At 40.2% G+C, this 20263-nt stretch overlaps 1 protein-coding gene and 1 long non-coding RNA gene across 5 annotated transcripts; one reads left to right on the top strand and one right to left on the bottom strand.

Moving 5' to 3' along the window:
- The first annotated feature begins 5530 nt into the window (after nucleotides 1–5530).
- On the top strand, nucleotides 5531–17970 carry LOC103155418 (alpha-1A adrenergic receptor-like). 3 transcript variants are annotated; one of them, XM_016663543.1, is made up of 5 exons: nucleotides 5533–6201; nucleotides 6311–6556; nucleotides 9507–9758; nucleotides 12346–12739; nucleotides 16733–17970. In XM_016663543.1, the coding sequence occupies exons 2-5, from the start codon at nucleotides 6386–6388 to the stop codon at nucleotides 17227–17229; spliced, it is 1314 nt and encodes a 437-aa protein (XP_016519029.1). In that variant the 5' UTR covers nucleotides 5533–6201; nucleotides 6311–6385; the 3' UTR covers nucleotides 17230–17970. The 3 variants fall into 3 exon arrangements, with proteins under 3 accessions (XP_016519027.1, XP_016519029.1, XP_016519028.1); XM_016663542.1 differs by having other exon boundaries at nucleotides 5536–6556; nucleotides 16733–16854; nucleotides 16918–17970; XM_016663541.1 differs by having other exon boundaries at nucleotides 5531–6556.
- On the bottom strand, nucleotides 9713–16984 carry LOC107833680 (uncharacterized). Of its 2 annotated transcripts, XR_001659454.1 has the most exons (5): nucleotides 16899–16984; nucleotides 11535–11670; nucleotides 10632–10709; nucleotides 10277–10422; nucleotides 9713–9798 (listed from the first exon to the last, which is right to left on the bottom strand). It is a non-coding gene; the product is annotated as an uncharacterized LOC107833680 (long non-coding RNA). The 2 variants fall into 2 exon arrangements; XR_001659453.1 differs by having other exon boundaries at nucleotides 10632–11670.
- Nucleotides 17971–20263: the final 2293 nt, after the last annotated feature.

The raw sequence follows: 20263 nt of genomic DNA, 5'->3' as shown, positions 1-20263 counted from the left end.
ATAAAGCTCTCCGTGCCTCTGACTGATGAACAGCCTCCATGTGGAGGTCACACAGCGTTTTAATGTCAGGCCGATGAAGATGGTGGAAACCTACAGCGGCCTATTAGGGCCATCACAGAGAGAAAAATAAAGGAGAGGTAAATTTGTGCCAAAAGAACAGAATCTTTCTAGAAAAAAACAAGATCCATAATCTGCAAAAATAGAAAATTTGTGAAATTTATTAACTTTAAACTTTGAGCTTTTGAAACTCAGAAAATGTGAACATTTTTGGAGAGTAATATCAAAATTTAAGAACTTAGTTTTTTCTTTTTCTTCAAATTTTCAACTTTTGGAGCTCAGGAATTTCCATGTTTTTTGCTAATTTCTGAAATTAATTGACAAATATCTTGGGTTTTTTTCTAATACATTTTTTGATTTTTGAAATTCAGAAATTTTCAATTTTTAGGCAAATTTAGATTTAGATTATTCTCAAAATTTTAGAGTTTTTTTCTTGCACATTTTTTTTTACTTTTCAAACTCAAAAAAAAAATTCTATTTTTTCTAGAAAATATTGCCAGAATTTCTGAGATTTTGGGCAGAAATTTACTCCTTTTTTGTAACTGTCCTGTGGCCCCAATGCTCCTTTGTTGAAACCTTCATGATGTTATTCACGAAGGTTTCACAACCTTCAAACTGAAGGTAATCCTAGTGATAACACCAACTGAACCTGAGCCTCCTGCCTGTGGCTCTGCGCTGTGATTGGCTGCCGCTGTCATGACGGTTGCTGCTGCCGTGTTGTTGACGGGATTCTGCGCATTGCTAACTGGAAATAGCCGCTAGGCTACTTTTACCAGCTGGAACTGGGCGACCTTGACTGGAAGTGATGCAGCCTTGGCCTTGCATCACTCCCAGACGTCAGGGCGGGACTCTGCCCGGTCCGGCCTGGATCCGGACCTGGTGTAGTGTTTCTGAGTGAAACCTGACAAACAGAAGCCGCTCCGCCTCCTCGGCGAGTCGGTACCCGGTGTTTCTGATTGTTCCAGAGGGAAGCAGCCCAGACGCATTTAATCTCCTCATTAAATCATTTCTGTGTTTGAGGACATTCACCGTCAGCGTCAGCACTTCCAGGAAATTTATTAGCTTTGTTAATGGAGCCTACAGGAATGAAATGAGCGGTGTGGTGTTGGTGGACGGACCCCCGGGGAGCTGAAGTGACCTCAACCGTGTGTCAATGTTTCCTCTCAAAAACCAGCATTTTGAAGGTTAACAAAAACTCTGAAGGGCTAAACGAAAAATTAGCTCCACTGTTGACCTGTTATTAGCATTAGCATATATGCTATTTTATCCTATTATTAGCATACATGCTAATAACAGGCTGAATGAATCTGCTGATATGAGACAGAGCTGCCTTGGTGTTTATTTTCCCTCCATAAATCCCAAACATGTGGGCTGGTTGAGGTTCAACTTGCTACGTGGCGTTTTACACATTTGGCCAAATATTGGAGATTGCTTTACTAACTTTGACCCTCTGCATCGTTTCCATTATAAATGTGTGCAAAATTTTGTCAATGTTTTGCTAAAAAAAATCCCTACAATTTTGCAATTGCTGTGCTTCCATTTCAGTCTGTAGAGACTCACAAGGAGAGAGAAAACAGCAGTTAGACGGTTTATTGAGCTGAGAATTTGGTGCTAGGACGCAGAAGACGTGCAAGCTGAGAATCACTGGTAGCTTGGATGATTGGCTCAGGGCGAAGCTCAGGGTAGTCAGCTGGCGAATCCGAGGTTGATTGGCCTTTTGAAGGAGTTCTTGCAAGTGTCATGAAAAGGTGTGGTTGGTGGTGAGGATAATCGCTGAGACCCAGGTAGATGGTGAAAAATGATGAGTTTAATGATGAAGCTCAGAGCAGTCCAAGAACAGGCAGCACGGCAGAGACAGGCACACAGCCAAATACCGGTAGCAACTGACAACAGGACTTGGAGACGAGAGCTAACGCAAACCAGGACTTAGCAGTTCAACTGGCGCGAATAGACGACAACTTAGACAAACCTAGACATACGACGAACTTAGACAAACGACGACAAGGACCCGACGAAGAACACAGACAACAGGTGGGTTTAAATACAGACGGGGTAATCAAGGGAATACGACACACCTGGGGAGCAATCAACAGGGAGGACAGAGACTCACAGGGAACAGGACTACACAGGGAAAACAGGACTGAACACAGAAGAACTCCAAAATAAACACACAGAAACCCAGGGATCATGACAGCAAGGTGATTGGCTGGAGCAGAGCGATGATCTGGTCCTGGTTGGCTGAGGGGTGGTAATTGATGATGCCGCTGAAGAGAGTCTCTCAGGTTGAATTTTCGCCTAGGCTTCATTAAATAGGAAATGCAATTAAATCCACATAGGTTTTTTCACACAATAAGTAATTTAAAAACATGAAGTAACAGCGGCATCATCCTCCAACTACTTCCTGTCTTCTTCCTCTGCGTTTTCACCAGTAGTAACATCCGGTTGTTTTTCACATGACTTGTGTGATAAACTACCGGATGTGATGCAAAAAAGTATTTTCATTGCAGTTTTGCAAAATAAACCAAATTTCCAAAAAACCCACCTCAACCTAGCATCAAAACGTTTTGTAGAAACATTTCTACCGTGTTTCTATTAAATCAATTTATTTTCTAAATGTCAAATTGCATAATTATATGGTCAATAGAAACTATATCTATATCCCAACTTGTCCACCCAGTTAGTACGGTTCAAATTAATCCATAAATGTCCCAAATTAACACGACATTCCTATAATGCATGGATAAAACTGAATATTTAAGTTCATATCTTACATATTTAATTGTATTAAATCTAGTTTCTTCAGGTGTCTTTGTGACATAATTTCATGAAGTTTTAGGGATATTGTTTTAAAACTTTCATGGCTGAATAATAAATTGCCTCAAGTCTGAATATGTTATTCAGAAGATTATCTGTTTGGCTACAAGTGGGAGACATTAATTAGAAAAGGAAATAACTGTCCTGCATACTGATAATTAAAACAACTGTTCACTATTACCTGACTGCATTTAATTAACACAACCTTGCCTGAAGCTGTTTGAGCAAAATTCAATAAAATGTGCATGAATTTTAAAGCTTGTTGGTAAAGCCAGCTTTACAACAGTAACCAGAATCACTCAATGAACGGCTTTAACTCTTCTAGAAAAGGGGTGAAAGGTCAAGTACAATCAAATTCATTCAATTATTTGGAGCCAATTATGTTGAATCAAGCTGGTCTTTTAGAAATTACATTAACTTTAGACCAAATTATTACTTTAACCTCTATGATGGGGATGTGAGGGTTAATTCATGCATTCATTCATCAAACAGGAAAGGAAATCATATTTTTTGCTGTGGTTCAGGTAAAACAACCAATTTTGAACTGAGATTAGTTTTGAATTTTAGGCATTTGTGGAAAAAATAAATGCAGATAAACAAATAAACATTAAATAACACAACAAATGGCATCTTGTGATGAAACAGCCGCATTTTGAACCATATCATGACATGTGGTTAAAAACACTATAAAGTCTTTTAATCACTTAAACATTATAAATTATCAGAAGAAAATCTGTTAAGTTTTAACAGTACATGCTATGCAGAAGTGACTTTTCGTTTTGGAAGTTTTTGTTCTGTAATTTGGGTCTCTACCAGAGTTATAGTAGAAAACTTGAACTATTCTAACCCTGAGCACGACTGCTAGCGCTAAAAAGATGTCAAACATCTGTTTTCTGACAATAAGTTCATGTTTTTTCAGTCTGGAAAACCTCTCTGATTATTACATCACAATCCGCAGGCACTGTGTTGTTACCTAGCAACTCCAGCCAATCCCTGCCCCGTTACCTAGCAACCAAAGCGGAGCTATTCCGCTGGTTTTACCAGCGGAATAGCTACTGTTGTCAATTAAACATTCAGAAAACGCGGCTGAATCCATGATGTTTACTGTCATTATTTAAACAGTTACACATCTGTTTGCAGCCATTTTAATCTGTATAAAGTGCAAACATTGACTTGGGGGCGTGGCTAGCAGCAGCTCATTTGCATAAAAGTGACAGAGCTGTAGAGCAGCTCATTCTGAAAGGAGCTGAAAACAGGCAGAACTCATGAGTGAAATCTGACTATCTGAGAAGGATTTTGTGCAATTAAATGTAATAAATATGTTGACTTGCCCATAAAAATATAGTAACTTGCATAAAATAAAGAATAACAGGCCCCCTTTAATTCCAAAAATATTAATATTTTCTGTGGAATGGCCAAATATTTTTATGTAGATCATGGGAAACCTCTGATCGCTCGTAAATTAGGCTGCTATGCTGGATCACAGAGAGATGGAGTTCTGGAGTAAAAAGAGAAACTTTGACTTTTCCTGTTGAAACCAACACAATTACAAACCTTTAAGCACCAAAACCCGAGCAATCATCCAAACCTGCAGCAATGTGTAAATTATTAAATAAACTTAAACCAAACTGAATTGGACCTGAGGATCCGGCTGTGGTTATGAAGCTTTGAACATCTAAAGGAAATCTTTTGCAGTTTGAGGCTTTTCTCTAAATCAGGTTTTATTTGCTGGCTCACCTCCAGCAGAGGAACGTTTGAACCTCCATCCTCTGCTTCTGTAACAGCTGACACATCAAGTGATATTAAATGAGTGGTAGACCTTCCTCTGCTCTCCATTATGAGGAGTTAATTACAATCACTGAATTATTCACTTGGAGGCTGAAGCCTGGTGTCTGCAGAGAAACAGACTCTGGAACATTAAATATGCCGATTTTAACGTAGGAGGACGAGAAGCAGAGCAGCAAACAGAAGGCGTTCCTGATAGAGAAGAATAAAGCTATTTTAATAACCAGTTTAATATTTGATTGCATTGATTTATGTTGGTTATAGTAAAAAATCTGGTTCTCTTTTCTGTTTCTGCCACAATTCATTCCTTATTTCTTATAGATTTAGTATAAAATACAAACCACCGTAAACAAGAAAGAAATAATTTTTACTAAAGATGTGAAACATTGGAACATTTTGTTCCTGAAACTGGCATAAACTGGCACTCAGCAGGAAGAATCAATCACACGTTTTGCTGCTTTGCTGAGGATTCACAAAATGTTATATTCTCTATGGAGTGTGTTTTAGGCAGGGTTTCTTTTTTCTTTTTAGTTTTGTTCTTTTAAGTAACAATTGCCATGAATTTACACAAATAAATTACACTCAAAGTACCAGTTGTAGCTTTTAAGATATATTTTAATGCCATTTTTAATTAAATATTTTCCACAAATATCAACATCCCTTTGAAGAAAATGCATCCATCTTCTTTTTGGATATGTTTGATGTTTTTCTTTATTTAACAACCTAAAAATAGCGATAAAATGGGGGACAAATTACAATTTTATTAAGTAAACATTTATCTATTTTTTTTATGTTATGTAAAATTTATAGCTCTAACTTTTTTATTCAGCTGCATTATGTGCAGAAATTTTTCTTTGGATGGTAAAGGTTGCAAATTGCTGTTTTGGTACAACGTCCCAATCGTTGATCAATCCATCAGTCCCTACAATACCACCATGACCGTTCACACTTTTCAGATTGAAAAGCAATCGTTACAGCTGTGGACCCTTTGTTTTGGTCTGTCACATAAAATCCCAGTAAAACATTGTAGTTTATGGCTGCAGGTTTAAATTGAAGCTGCATCTTCAGATCAGATGAGTCCCACTCTGCCTCTGGGAGGGAGTGATGCAGCTGAGTGTGTTTCAGTGTCTCTGCCTTTTTTCCCCTCATCTCTCCCAACTTTCCCACATTAAACACTTGGACCATAAAAGGAGACGCAGATCTTCTCCCTGCGCCTGAATCAAAAGCTCAAGCCGAGGAGGAGCTCCGCTGGGCCGGCAGGAGCCCGCCAGCCGCTCCGGAGACCCCCAAACCCCACGAAGGAGTCCGAATGGACCCGAGTGGACCCGAGCCTCCACCTGCTGCTGCACAGCGCGCGCGTCCTGCTCAAATCGAGCGAGCTCCGCACGAGCGCCCAGCTCAGCCCGGGATTTAACTAGAACCAGGAGCCGGTCATTTCTCTCTTTTCACAAGTTTTCATCTAAAAACTCTTTATAAACTAACGGAACCGGAGCGGTTTGGACTCTAACACACATTTAAAGAGTTTCCCCCACTGACTGGATCAAAGTAAGTCCCGGTGTTATCCGCAGTGAACGTTCATTTCCATTTAAACATCTGACCGCTTCCCAGCATGAGTCTGCGGACTAACGGCTCCCTGCCGGACCTGTTCCACCAGAACTCCTCCTCCAACCGGACCGGGCCGCCGGACTCCGCCACGCCACTGGACCTGAGCCGGGCGGTGCCGGTGGGCATGGTGCTGGCCTCCTTCATCATGTTCGCCATCGTGGGGAACATCCTGGTAATCTTGTCGGTGGTCTGTAACCGGCACCTGCGGACCCCCACCAACTACTTCATCATCAACCTGGCCATGGCGGACCTGCTGCTGGGCACCACCGTGCTGCCGGTGTCCGCCACCCTGGAGGTCAGTGAACCCTGATCGATCAGTCGCTGATAATTATGGGTTATATACCTGTTTACTTTCCGCTCTGAAGAGCTCCAGCGAAATCCAGAAAGTAGGAAAAGTTATTTTTATATTGAATAAATTGGTAAAATTATAGTTTTCATCTAAAAAAAGTGATGAAAAATAGCAATATTTAGTTCTGCTTTTAAGCTCAACTGTTTGGTTTCCTTTTTATGTTGCTGAGTAACAAGATTAGAAAAGAAAAAAACATTAATGATAATGATAATAATAATAATAATAATAATAATAATAATAATAATAATAATAATAATGAAGACACAGAAAATGTCAGCATTTGTTGTACCATGTTGCTAATATTAGTGAGATAAATGCAAATGCAACAAGTGTAATAATTATGACTGCACAGCAACCTGGAAATCTAAAATAGCAATGCATTTTAACATGGAATAAATTCCTTAATTAAATTCAAATCAATTCAAAATATATTGTAATAAACATGTAAGTATAGTATATTTTATTTATACTTTAACACATAACAAATAGTATTTCTCAGCTGTATGATATAGAAAAATGACCAAATCTGAAATCACAGTGGCAACCAGATGATTGTATCTGTATGTGTGTATATTTTCTTTATGCTTGTTTTTTCTTTTTAAATGGCTCCAAATTAATAAAGCAATAGAACAAAAACAGATCTATATAAATCCTTCATTTATCCTAAAATGAAACTAAATTTGATCATAACTGGTTTCACTAAGTCTCTGCTGATGGTGATGCTCTGAGCTGGAAGGACTTCCTGTAGCAGTCTGTCTAACTACGGATCTAAACAGGCCTCTGACTGCAGACTGTTACTGACTAACAGGCTAATGACTGTAACAACATGCTAACACTAGCATGTCCTTTTTGACGTCATCAGCTGCTGCTCGGCCTCCTTTGCTTTCAGCCACTCCTCTCTGGTTGGAGATGCTGGAGACTCCAACTAGAGAGGAGGTGATCGGCCCTGGAAGACTCTTCAGGGTCAAAGTTCAGGAATTATTTTAGCTGTAGAGATGCTAATCAGCTGCTTCCCGTCGTAAAACAAAGCATTGCCATGGTTATGCTTCACCATTATCTGAAAGTTGAAAGGAAATGTCAGCTGAAATGTCAGCCTGCCATATATTATATCCAAGCAATGCTTTGCTGTTATGATGATGCATATTTTGATATTACAATAATAATTATAATTTTATGTATTTTGCAGCTTTTAGAACAATAACATAAACATACAGCGTTTGTAGAAATACTAAAATATGGTTGGTGGTACTTATAATGCTATAGTAGGGGGAAGTGTTACTGTAAATGCAGTAATAATAACATTAATTATAATAATAATAACATTAATATTAATAATTAGTTGCACCCAGATGGAGGAAAATAAAAGAGGTAAAAACAGAAAACATCTGAGTTGAAGCGATTTAATCAGTTTGTGTAAAAATGTGAAATATCTGCTGTTTGTGTTTCCTCATGACTTTTAGCTTCAGCGGCAGATCAGATTATTCCATTAGCTGACAGCAGACAGAACGGCTCTGTTTGGAAACAGTTGTTGACTCGTTTTAAAGAATCAGCGTAATGAAGACCAGCTGCAGGAAACACACAACCTGAACATCCACACACACCTTTCTATTCTATTTCAGGCCAGATGGTTCATTTTTAATCCAGCCCCGAAACAAACTCAGTAAATGTTTCTGTTCCAGCCAACATGGCCGCCTGTTCATCCTGAAGAGGAAACATCAGCAGTGATTCCTCACGTTTGACCCCCTCTGTAACTGCAGATTAGTAAAAACAGGATCTGCTATAACTAAACAGTTCCAATGTTGAGCGTTGCTACTTGCATTATTCTGATTTTATGATTATATTAGTTAAAAATTGTCTCAATATCATTTATTATGATAATTTCTGTGACATTTTATCTCCCAGTAACATTTGCTGTCATGGCTGGCCAAAAGCTCAAGTTTGTTCAGTTTAAGAACCAAGGATTGGTTTGTTTCGGTGGTGGCAGCATCATGCTGTGGGGGACAGGAAATATGGTCAGAACGTTCGTGGAGCTAAATCCAGAACTAAAAGGAAGAAAACATTAAGTGTTAAAAAATTATTTTACATCATTTAACATACAGTAATAAACCTGTTGCAAAAAGCAGTAAATCAATAAATAACATGTTAAATTAAAATTAATACAATAGTTTCCATTTCCTTGATTTGTTGTTTCTCTTTCTACCAAAAACCGGATAATAAAACTTTTCACTGGTGTTTTGGTCTCAACTAGATCTCTCTTTTTTGGAGGATAAGTTTGTTTACAGAGACTTAATAATTAATTTTATTTGTTGTTTCTGTTGTTTGGTTTATTTATTTTGGATATTTAAATGTCTTCCAGATCTCTCAGTGTTAAATGTTTATTAGATTTTATAGTTTATTGATCTTTGATCTTACCTTTTATGTAATTTGAAAATGGTCTCAAAACAACAATAATATCGTTTATCACGATAATTTGGGACGATTTATCGTCCATGATAATATGTTAATGTTGACAGGCCTGTACAGTAGAAACTTTGTTTTAAATTCACACAAAATGGACATTTCATACGAGACATTTTATTAAAGAAAGATAATAAAATTAAGCTCTAAGACACACACAGCCATAACACACACACACACACACACACACACACACACACACACACACACACACACACACCATGTAGGCTGAACTGAATGTTTTTTCTGTTCAGGTTTAACGGATTCTATAAAAACTTTGTTCCAGTTCAGATACTGACTGATCACAGAACCAATCCCACAGAACCAGTGGGACTGGTTTAAAACCAGCAGAACTTCCCTGAAGCGTTGTGTGTGTGAGTCTGTGAATCTGAACGGTGCGGTGGGGCCGTCTCTCTGACGTTCCTCCTGGTTCCTGCAGGTTCTGGGCTACTGGGTCTTTGGTCGGATCTTCTGTGACATCTGGGCGGCGGTGGACGTGCTGTGCTGCACGGCCTCCATCATGTCGCTCTGCGTCATCTCCATCGACCGCTATGTGGGCGTGCGCTACCCGCTGCAGTACCCCATGGTGGTCACCAGGAGGCGCGCGCTGATGGCCATGCTGGGAGTCTGGATCCTTGCGCTGGTCATCTCCATCGGGCCGCTGCTTGGCTGGAAGCAGCCGCCATCACAGGTAACACTGGGCCCGTTTGGACCAGATCAGAATCGTCTGGCTGGAACAGAATAAGAACAACTTCAGATATTTATTAAACACTTTTGGGCTCCAGGTCCAGTTTCAGAAACCAGAGGAAACTATTTACTGAATTCATCTCAGTTTATTTCCGTCATGTGAGACCATCATGGATGTAAACAGATCTGTATGTATATGATATGAATGCTGCAGCCAATTTAAACTATTATCACATTCTGCACACAACTTACTTTTTTAAATCGAGATTAGTTTCCGTTTGATTAAATACTGTTGAGACAAATGTACCTCCATATTTAGAGCTAAAAATATCCTCAGAAGAAGAACTTCAATACTGAGATTATTTAATAACTGGATTCAAAAGGTGATTAATAGATTTATTCACAGGTGGAGTTTATGGTGGACCAGACTTCCAGATAACGAATGTTTTTTTTAATGTTTATGTTTATATTTGCTGCGAGTGTGTTGCTCTTTCATTCGTCTGATGGACGGTCAGTTCTGACCTCTAAGGCTCGGAGCGTCGAGGCGTTCAGGGAAACTTTGTTTCCACAGAGAGATGAGCTGAAATAATCCAACACACACGTCACTCTGGGTGGTCACACAGTCACATTGGCTCATCATGTTTTCATCTCATTTTAGCAAACGGCGTCTGAAAAACAAAGAGTTCATTCATTCTCTGGGAACTGAGTTAAATATTAGACTGAACTGAGATTTTCTCCACAGCTGAAGACTCAAATCATTTAGTTGCTTTTTCCTCCTCAGACGGGATCAGCTGTTTTCATTTCTGCCTCGTTCAGACAATTCAGAATAAAAACTGAATTATGACCAGAGGCCAGACTCTGTTAGCTGTTTTATCACCTCAATTCATCACCACGTTTACAGAGTTTATCCTTTAGATGTTTTCAGGGTTCCAACTCAAGGTGGGGATTTTCATTGCTGCACAGAGAAAAACAGATGAGCCCATAAATATTCATACACCTGGAGCCTCAGAAGCTGATAAAATGATAAACACAGGATCTCATTTTAGAAAAAAAAATCACTTTTTATTGATGTATTTTATAAAAATGGCTTGTTTAAAATGATTAATGGGAAAGTCTTTATTTATAAATTCTGAGCAGCTTTTCCCTGTTTCTCTGGTTGTCATGGTTACTCTGTAGTGAAGGCTGGAGGGCCTCTGTATCATCACCCTAATTTCTCCTCAGATTATGTCTGGATTCAGGCTGCGTCGCTCTGAAACATGAACATTACCACCAGCCAGAAGAATCAGGTCAAATCAGTACGAACAAGAATAAGTTTATATAAACATCCTGCAATATTATCAACCTGGAAACGCAAACAGTAAAGGATGAAACTATATGATCAAAAACAAGTTAAAGAGCAAGATTATCTATCATTTAACAGAAACAGAAAAAACATTAATAAAAATATAAACAGATGAAAACTTCACTGTGAGGTTAATATCTGCTTTTACCATTTTCATCATTATTTTCCTCATATTGTACACATTAATCTTTTAAATGAGATTAATAAATTATATTAACATTTAAGTAAGACAATGAACTGTAGGAAATAATATTTCTAACGTTAAATGCTGTTCTAACCTGTTGAGTTGAAACAGAAACCAGGAGCTAATTCTCCTGGTTGTTCAGTATATTACTTTATATTACTTTAGGATTAAATATTATCTCTTTATCTCTCTGTATTAGTTATTAACACTGACAGTGTTGCTCTGTCAGGGTTAGTTATTATCTGTATTTCTACCTGTGTTGGTGAGTTTTGACTCATTTCAGTTCCAGACGGTTCAGGTTCTTTTAGCAGCAGATGAACTAGTTCCCAGAATCTGTTCGTGGATCATCAGCAGACGGTTCTCCGTCTGTTCATCCGTCTCTGAATTCATCTGTGGGTCAGAAACAGAAGCTTCAGTCTTCCACCCACCTTCATCCTTATCAAATCAGATTTTTTTATCTCAAAAACCTGGAGATCAGTAAAAACTGATCGTTTTACTGATGATATTTTCCGTTTGGTAACGTCTCATTTTGTGTTTATTGTAACTGAAGGAGTCTCTGAATCCGGGTTGCTGATAATTAGTTGATGATCTCATTGATATTTCTGTGATTGATGAAGGAAACCAGGTGACTCATCTCCTCTCATCCTGACCTGAAGCTCAGATTATTCTGGGCCTTTAAGGATTTCCTGGATCTGCTCTTCATCCTCAGTTAGTTGATGATGCAGTTTAACAGGAACGCTGTGCATTAATTTAGATTACTGGATTCAAATAATCTAAACAGGGTCAAAATTATACATTCGGGCTGCTTCTAATGGTTAGTTTTGTAATCAATTATTCTGACAATTAACTGTAAAAAAAAAAATCCCTTCTCATTCTGCAGATTTTTTATTTAACAACTTATTTTAGATATGAAAAAGGCATTAAATTATGTTTAATTTTTATACTTTTATACTACTGATGTTTATTTAGATGCTTGTCCTCAGAGTGTGAAAACCAGCAGCAGGTGTTCTCCAGGGTGTTGAGAGGTGAAAGGTCAGGCTGAAGCTCTGCTGTGTGTGTGTGCAGGATGACACAGTGTGTGTGATCACGGAGGAGCCGTTCTACGCCCTGTTCTCATCGCTGGGCTCCTTCTACATCCCGCTGGCCGTCATCCTGGCCATGTACTGCCGTGTCTACGTGGTGGCCAAGCGCACCACCAGGAACCTGGAGGCCGGCATGATGAGGGACCGCGCTGAGGACTCCAACGAGCTCACCCTCAGGATCCACTGCCGGAACCAGCAGATCCACGACCTCTGCCCTCCCGCCAAGGCCGCAGGGGGCGGAGCCTCGGCCGGCCGAGGCGCCCTCACCGTCAAGCTGCTCAAGTTCTCACGAGAGAAGAAAGCTGCCAAGACGCTGGGGGTGGTGGTGGGCATGTTCATCCTCTGCTGGCTGCCCTTCTTCCTGGTTCTGCCCATCAGTAAGTCCACACAGTGCTGCTGATTGGTTTATCTAAAACAAACAGTTCGTGTCCAGTATGTGTGGGGTCTGCAGAGGTGTTGGCTGATGTCAGCCTGATGCAGTCTGAACTGGTTCTGTTGACCCAATCGTCTCAGTGATGGACCAACGCTTCTTCAATATCGTTTAGATTAAAAAAGGCTGAAGTTTCTTCAACAGATCATCCATCAAAGATCTTTTATTTCTCTACCATTTCTGCTTCAGATCATTTTTAGCAGACAAAAAATGCTTCAGCTTTTAAAAACCTTTAGAAGTAAAAGTCAAAGTAGAGTAAACATTAGAACGTATTTAATGAGATTCTTATCAGAGGTGGGATGTTATTTTATCACTTCAACACATCTGTTTCTGGGTCAGAACCCATCACAGCACAACTGAGCCACTTCATTAGAGGAGAAACAAGAAGTCCAGCTGAAAATCAGACCGACACGCCGCCTCCCATCAATCTTGAGCAAACATCATCTCCTCTGGTTCTGCACTGCTAGCTGTTAGTGGTTAGCTATGGGCCCATGATTCTCTCAGCAGGCCTCGCCGTGTTTCCAGGATAAAACCAGATCCATTTTTACCCCGAAAGGAGCCGACTGATGCTGAATGTCTGGAATAGTTTCAGCTGCAGCTCACCAACTTTCACAGAAAAAATCCTGAAACGGGTCCAGTTTCCTCACCAGGAAGTTTGTTTCCCACATCATGAAAGTTTATCACTCCAGATCCATCCAATCCCAGCAGACAGGAAGCAGTTTGTATACAGTCTGTGAGATCTGTGCTGCCACATGGATCAGCTGAGTACTGAGGAGGATTTAATAAACCCAAACCAGGAGCTACAGATTATTCTAATCATCTGTTTTGTTTTTCATTTCAACAAACTGATTACCAAAGTTTTAAGTCTTTAAATGAACTGGATCCAAACTGAACATTTTCCACCAGCCCTGTTTTGTCCGCTTTAATCTCACTCCAGTCCGTTTGCCTGTAAGGTCTGGTTTGGTTGAGGAGGTGTGAATGCTAATTGACCTCTGACCTCTGGTCTCCCAAGTCTTGGTCTGGGTTCGATTGAAGTGAACTCTGTTTCGGTTGGAATGTGAACGCCAAGCAGATCGGAGACTGCTCCAAAAGCAGGAAGTGGACAACAGCACAGGGGATTCTGGGTAAATACAACCAAAGCTAATATGCTAGCCTGGCGCTAACAGGAGAAATGGCTCAAGGTCTAAAGACCATGAGCCTTTGATTAAAGCCAAAGAATAAAGAGAAATCCTCCAACCGCTAAAATCTGACGCCTCTATTTTTCTTTCCATTTGGTGAAGAAGGAAGTTTCGCTCAGTGTCTTCAGAGGTTTTTATGTCGTTTCCTTCAGTGGTTCTTGGTGCAACGCCCCCACAGGCCAAGAGGGGAACAGGTTGCTCAAAGGGTTTAGTTGATTTGACTCTGAACCCGGTCCAGTTCCTCTGGACTCTAAAACATGGCGGCTTCAACATCTAGAGTAAACTCAGTTTCATAGGACCTGCAGCTGGACCTGTGGGCTCGACCCAGTTATCTGACACCAGACCAGCTTCCAGTTTTCTCTTCAGTAATGTGGGAAGTTTGTCTCAGGCTGAGTTTCCATTTTCAGGCTGTCCAACAGGCTGATGATGGTGATGAAGACAGTCCACTCAGGGACTCGTCTCTCTGCTGAGTCATGATCTGCACTGCGTCCTCACAGGAAGCGCTGCAGTGTTGCATTAAAGCTGCTGCAGCAGAGCAGCTGCATTTACACCTGCAGAATCTGACCTTCAGATCCAGGAATTACAGGGAACAAAGGAGCAAATGAAACCGTTAATAATGTTTTGTATTTCCTTAAATTCAGCTTAGTTTATATTATTACATTTAAAATACATATTAAGTTTTCTTGAAAGAGTCATTTAACTTTTAGTCTGAGATCAGAAACAATAAAGTGAGTTAGGTTATTTAGGATTATTATTTTAAAAATCGGATATTTCTAAAAACATTTTAATTAATTTCATTACTTTGAAACTTTAACTAAAAGGTAAACTCCAAACTAATTCAATCTTTAATTTTCTGTAGCTTTGAATTAATCTGGATACTAGGTTCAGAAATATATTTTTATTAGGGTTTGACGTTTTTATTTTTAAGAGCATTAATTCCAGCCTCTGTAATTAATAATCAAATGTTAATCAAACCATATATTGACAAAATCAGCAACATTTTCAATTCATAAAACCTTTTTGCTGCTAAATTATTGAATAAACAGCTGTATGAGCTCAACAACAAATGGAGCTTCTTTGGAAATCAGGGCTGTGGATGCTAACATTAGCATTAGCTGCTACATGTTTAGCATTGAGATGCTACTTTAGGCTAGCATCGCTTTGTGCTTTTAGCACAACTTGAACACAACAATAGTTTGTTCTAATCAGATCGTTTAGAAGCAGAAACTAAAATTAAGAGAAGCCGCTTCATCCTCCATCACTGCTGTTGGCGGATGTGCGTGAGAAATACGGGCGTACCAGAAACAAATGAAAACAAAGGTTCCAGGTGAAACTCTGAGTCCAGCTCCTCCGTTCAGTCCAGCTGTCCCACTGAAACCTGCTTTCCATCCATCAGGCAGCATCTGGAGCGTCTTCTCTGGTTTCCTAGCAACCCAGACGTCTCATCGTTGGTTTTATTGAGGGTTTTTCTTCTCAGCAGCCAGAAACCACTTCAGAGTCCGTCTAACTGGTCTGAAACCAGCTGAATTCCTCCAGAAGCTCCTGGGAACCGCCGGACGACGTGGCAGGAACCCAAAACTTCCCTCGCCTCCAACCAAAATAAGTCCTGCTGCCGGTTTGGAGGAGGATCTCCAAACTTGGAAAGATGAGTTTTCCTGGGACTGCTGCACGGCGGGCAGGTGTCACATGGCTCCAACGTCTGGTTCAGCCGGGAAACTCTTCATATATAGTCAGAGATCAGAGCCTCAGGCACAGGATGGCCTTACAAGTCCATGAGCAGCGGCGCTAATCCACCTGCTGAGGAGCCGGGCTGATCCAGAACCTGATCCTGCTTAAGTCCAGGATGATCCAGGGACACGCAGTGGCTCATCAGAGGATCATCAGCGGATCATCAGCGCGAGCTCTAGGACGAGCCGAGGAAGACGAGGAAGCTTTCCTTCAGAGGCGGAGCTGAGACTCCAATGAGTTTCGGCAGTTTGGTTTTTATTTTTCATTTTAAATGGTAAAATTACACTAAAGCTAAATTATTCACAGCGTTATCAGAAGGGTTTGTAGAACAGTTTCTGACTGGCCAGTTTTTTAAAATTAAAATTAAAGACGTTAAACATTATATGTAGCATTTCTACCTGCACTTTCTGAACCGTTTGAAAGGTTTGTTGAAGTTTGTTTTTGACATGTTTGACAAAGACAGTCAACCTATTGTTATTTTCTATTGGCTGTTATTCTCTTACTTGCTCTGACTGAACAAATTAAAGTTGTTTTACATGTTTGACCAGTTAGTGGAGCTGTTGGTGTTATGATGAGCTGTGCTGATGCAGTTATTAAATTAATGTGTAATTCAGGACATTTATGTCATTGTTTTTTTTAAAGAAACATTTTAAGTGAAATCATCTGTTTTTCTGTATCAGACCCACATCACCGATACTAACCCTCAAATATCAATATCAGAAGTGAAAAAAGTGAGTCTGTGCATCCCTAATTAAATATAAATAAAAACATTTATATCCTCCATTGTTCCTTTATCTTCTCCTGTCTCACTTTCTGCTAACTATTTAGCTTCAGACTAAATAATTTACTAGTGAGCTAGGTAAATATTTAGCTTTAAACTGACTTTTATAAATAAATATGGTAAAAATATGACTTTGATAAATGAACATTAATATGTTTTCTCCGAGTTCAGACTACTTGCTGTTTAATTGGGTTGTTCCTTAACGAGCGTCGCCTCGTTAGAAACTCTGATCTTCTTCTCTGTTCGTCCTCAGGCTCGTTCAACAGCAGCCTCCGACCTCCAGAGACCCTCTTCAAGGTCATCTTCTGGTTGGGATACTTCAACAGCTGCCTGAACCCCATCATCTACCCCTGCTACAGCCGCGAGTTCAAACAGGTAAGGCCCTGCGAAGCTCCTCCCCTCCCCGCAGTCTTCCTCACCGCTCTGCTCCGCCCGCAGGCCTTCATCCGCATCCTGCGCTGCCGCTGGAAGAGCAAGCGCCAGGGATGGCAGGCGTACTACAACTACCGCTGCCAGCAAGGGTCAAACGCCTCGTCCTTCCTGAACGGCAGCCAGCAAACGCTGTCCTCCGCCGGCCATAGCCCCTGCTGCGTCTCCGCCAAGCTCCGCCCGCCACCGTGGCCTTCCGCCGCCAAGCGCCCACTGCCCGGGTCCGTGCCAAGACCCGGTCCGTCCCCGCTCGCAAAGGATGCTGGAAGGCCGGGGGGCGGGGCCAACGGCCTGAGAATCACCAGAGAAGAAGAGGAATGACACAGAGGAGGAAACGCCCTCTGAGAACAGACAGGAAGTGATGTCATAAACACTGACCAATCAGGTGCTCAGCCTCATGGACGCACCTGGCTCCTCTTCCAGGTGTAGACTGAGAACTCCAGGCTTTCATTGTGAAGGAGCCAACTAGAATCTTGTAAAAACAGAACCGGATCAGATCTGCATTTTATTTAAGTTAATCAGTTTTTATGAATGTGAGATAAATCCATCATGAGTCAGTTTATCTGCTTAAAGCTGTAAAATAAATAAAGCAAATATACGCCGAGTTTAAACTGATTTTACTTTGATAAGTACAGATTCTCTTAAACTTCATATTAATTTATTCTGTTTTACGTTGTGATGAATACGTTCAGATCTTTTCGAGCTTTTATTATGAAAGTATCAGTGGTTGTATTATGACTTTTATTGTGAAGGGTTTTTCATATCTCAGTGTTGAATTGAATCCAGCTGTGCTCCCTAGATGTTCCTGCAGCGACTCGATCACTGGTTCTGTCAGAGGATGAAGAAGTTCTGATGAAGTTTTGATGAAGTTGGGAACTGTTAGTTTTAACCTGGTTGCAGGAAGGCTGCTGCTGTGTTCCTGCAGCACCACCTGGCGGACAGCGGAAGAACTGCAGCCGCTTGTATTTTCTGTATTAGTTTTTCTACTTCCAGCATCAGCCGGTCTGTGTGAGTTCACCTCCTCTGTTCGGTTCAATAAAAACCTGTTTGCTGTGTTGTAAACTCATGCCTGGATTTTTTTGATCTCATCCGGAACCGATCTGGACTGAACCCTGAGTCTGAATCACTGCAGGTTTTGCATTGTTTAGTAGTTTTGATTTTTTCATTGGTGGACTTTCCATGATTTAAATGGTGCAGTCTGCTGTTAAGTAAGTAAGTAAAGTTTATTTATAAAGCGCCTTCTAAAGCAGCTAATAGAGTCAAAAGTAGAACATTTAACTAAAAGCTTGTGTGAATAACATTGGATCAACATTTCATCAAATTAGATTCTTTTTACCTGTGTCAATTAAATGATGGACATTTAAAAACTAACGCTCCTCAGACTGCGATCCGGAGGATGACTCGTCTCTAGCCACGCCCCCCAGCAAATGAACCAATCACCCGCTGAGTTCAATCCAGCCGGCCCGAGAGAAGCCACGGGATTGGACCCTCGCAGTTTTCACACTTTTCCAGCTTCGTCCGTTTTTAAGATTTAACTTTTTATCCTGAGGGTTTTACTGGAGGTTTTATGTAATTTTTTATTTTACTGTACAGTTTTTATGTTATGTTTTATTATTTTATTGTAATTAAACCATTTTCTAAGGCTTTTAGGATTAGTTTGACTAGGTGGTGTTGCTCATTATAGTGTGATAGAGAGGTTCGACATATGAACTGATCTTACGTTACCTTGCATGCTCATTTTGCTGTACTGATGGGTTTTTCCTCCACAGGTGCTACTTTACTTCTCCATTTCCTTTTTCCATTTAAATTAGCAATATTTTTATCATGTTTGATAGACTTTATTTGAGAATCATGCTGAATTTAGTATGTTTTCATTGGTTTCATCCATGTTCATTGTTACGTTTAATGACTTCAATCTTAGTCTCACATTAGCTTAGCTTTGTGGGACGTGTCCAGGGTTTTGCAACACTGAGGTCTGCGGGCCGTTACTGGAGACATGTCGTTCTGTGTGGGGGGGCCACAGCACAATGTGACGACTTGAAAGAACGGTCCGCCATATTTTAGCTTAGCATCCACATGCACCAAACTTAGTGATTCTGGTGGGATGGTATCTGTGCCACCCCATTGGGGGGGCTGGTAGTAATAAATAATTTTGTGTTTTCCTCCATCTCTTTTAGCTGCTTCCATGCTCATGTATACACACACACACACACACACACACACACACACACACACACACACACACACACACACACACAAACGTAAGGCTAACGGAAGACACAGTAGGGATCGCCCTCTTTAAGGTGTAGCTAAGATAAAAACTTACAGAAGGAATCAGAAACTATTTTTGCTGTGTTGTCCGATAAAGAAACATGGCGATGAACCAGTGCTGCATTTTGCCCTTAATAAATGGGATCAATGATTTCAACTCACTGACTCTTCTAGAACCTCACACATTACCAACCAACCTGGACAGAGGATAATCTTTAACTCTTCATCCACTGTTGGAAGACCAAATTTTATTGTATTAAAATGCAAATATGTAATAAATTTTGAAAAATCTTTCTAAAAACATGAATGAAGTTGCTATTGAAAAAAGATGTATTGTCTTAAAATCTCACTCACAAAAGGTGCAGGGATTGATATTTATTTTTAATTTCTTTTGAAGAGAGTCATTAAAGGGAAAACTTCATACATAATTATGAAATTAATATTTTAAATTCTTTTGTGGGAGTGGATTAGAAAGCTGTTTGGTTCTCATTTTCTTCTGAGATATCATGATGACAAATGTTTTCTTCTCAAGGTAGAGAGGAAGAAAACTGATGTCAGAGTTGTTGTAGTTCACCCATTTCCCCCACTGTGCTCCACCCAGGTCCAGAAATAATGAGCTTTGTTTAAGTATGAAACAGGCTTTAATGCAGAAACTGATCAAATGTTACAGGTCATCGAAATCCTAGCAGATTCAGAGTGACGTTCTCTGTCCAGCGCTGGGCTCCACTCAGCTCAGCTTAGAGGAGACACCAAGTGAAGCAAAGATTGTAGAGTTCAGCTTTATTTTCTCCTCTTTCTGCTCCCTCTCCAAGGTGTTGACCTGCTTTAATCAGGTTTTGTTTTTGTTTGACTATCACCAGTATAAAATGTTATGGCTGTGTCAGCATGCAGCCGTGTGCATGTGAGCAGATAAAACAGAGAGAAAAGACAAAGAGTCCTTTTGTCCATGACAGAGTGTTCCTTATGAATTTTTTGTCACAAGATTCATAGTTTCATATATGAAGGACATTTTAGTTCCATTAGTCATTTTGTTTTTTACAATGTAGCTTCAGCTCTTTTTCCATTTTTTTTTTTTTTTTTTTTT

The sequence above is a fragment of the Poecilia formosa genome, unplaced genomic scaffold (assembly GCF_000485575.1).
Source record: "Poecilia formosa unplaced genomic scaffold, Poecilia_formosa-5.1.2 Scaffold427, whole genome shotgun sequence".
Taxonomy (NCBI): Eukaryota; Metazoa; Chordata; class Actinopteri; order Cyprinodontiformes; family Poeciliidae; genus Poecilia; species Poecilia formosa.
Note: the sequence above shows the minus strand (reverse complement) of the source record. Positions and strands in the feature narration are given on the sequence as shown.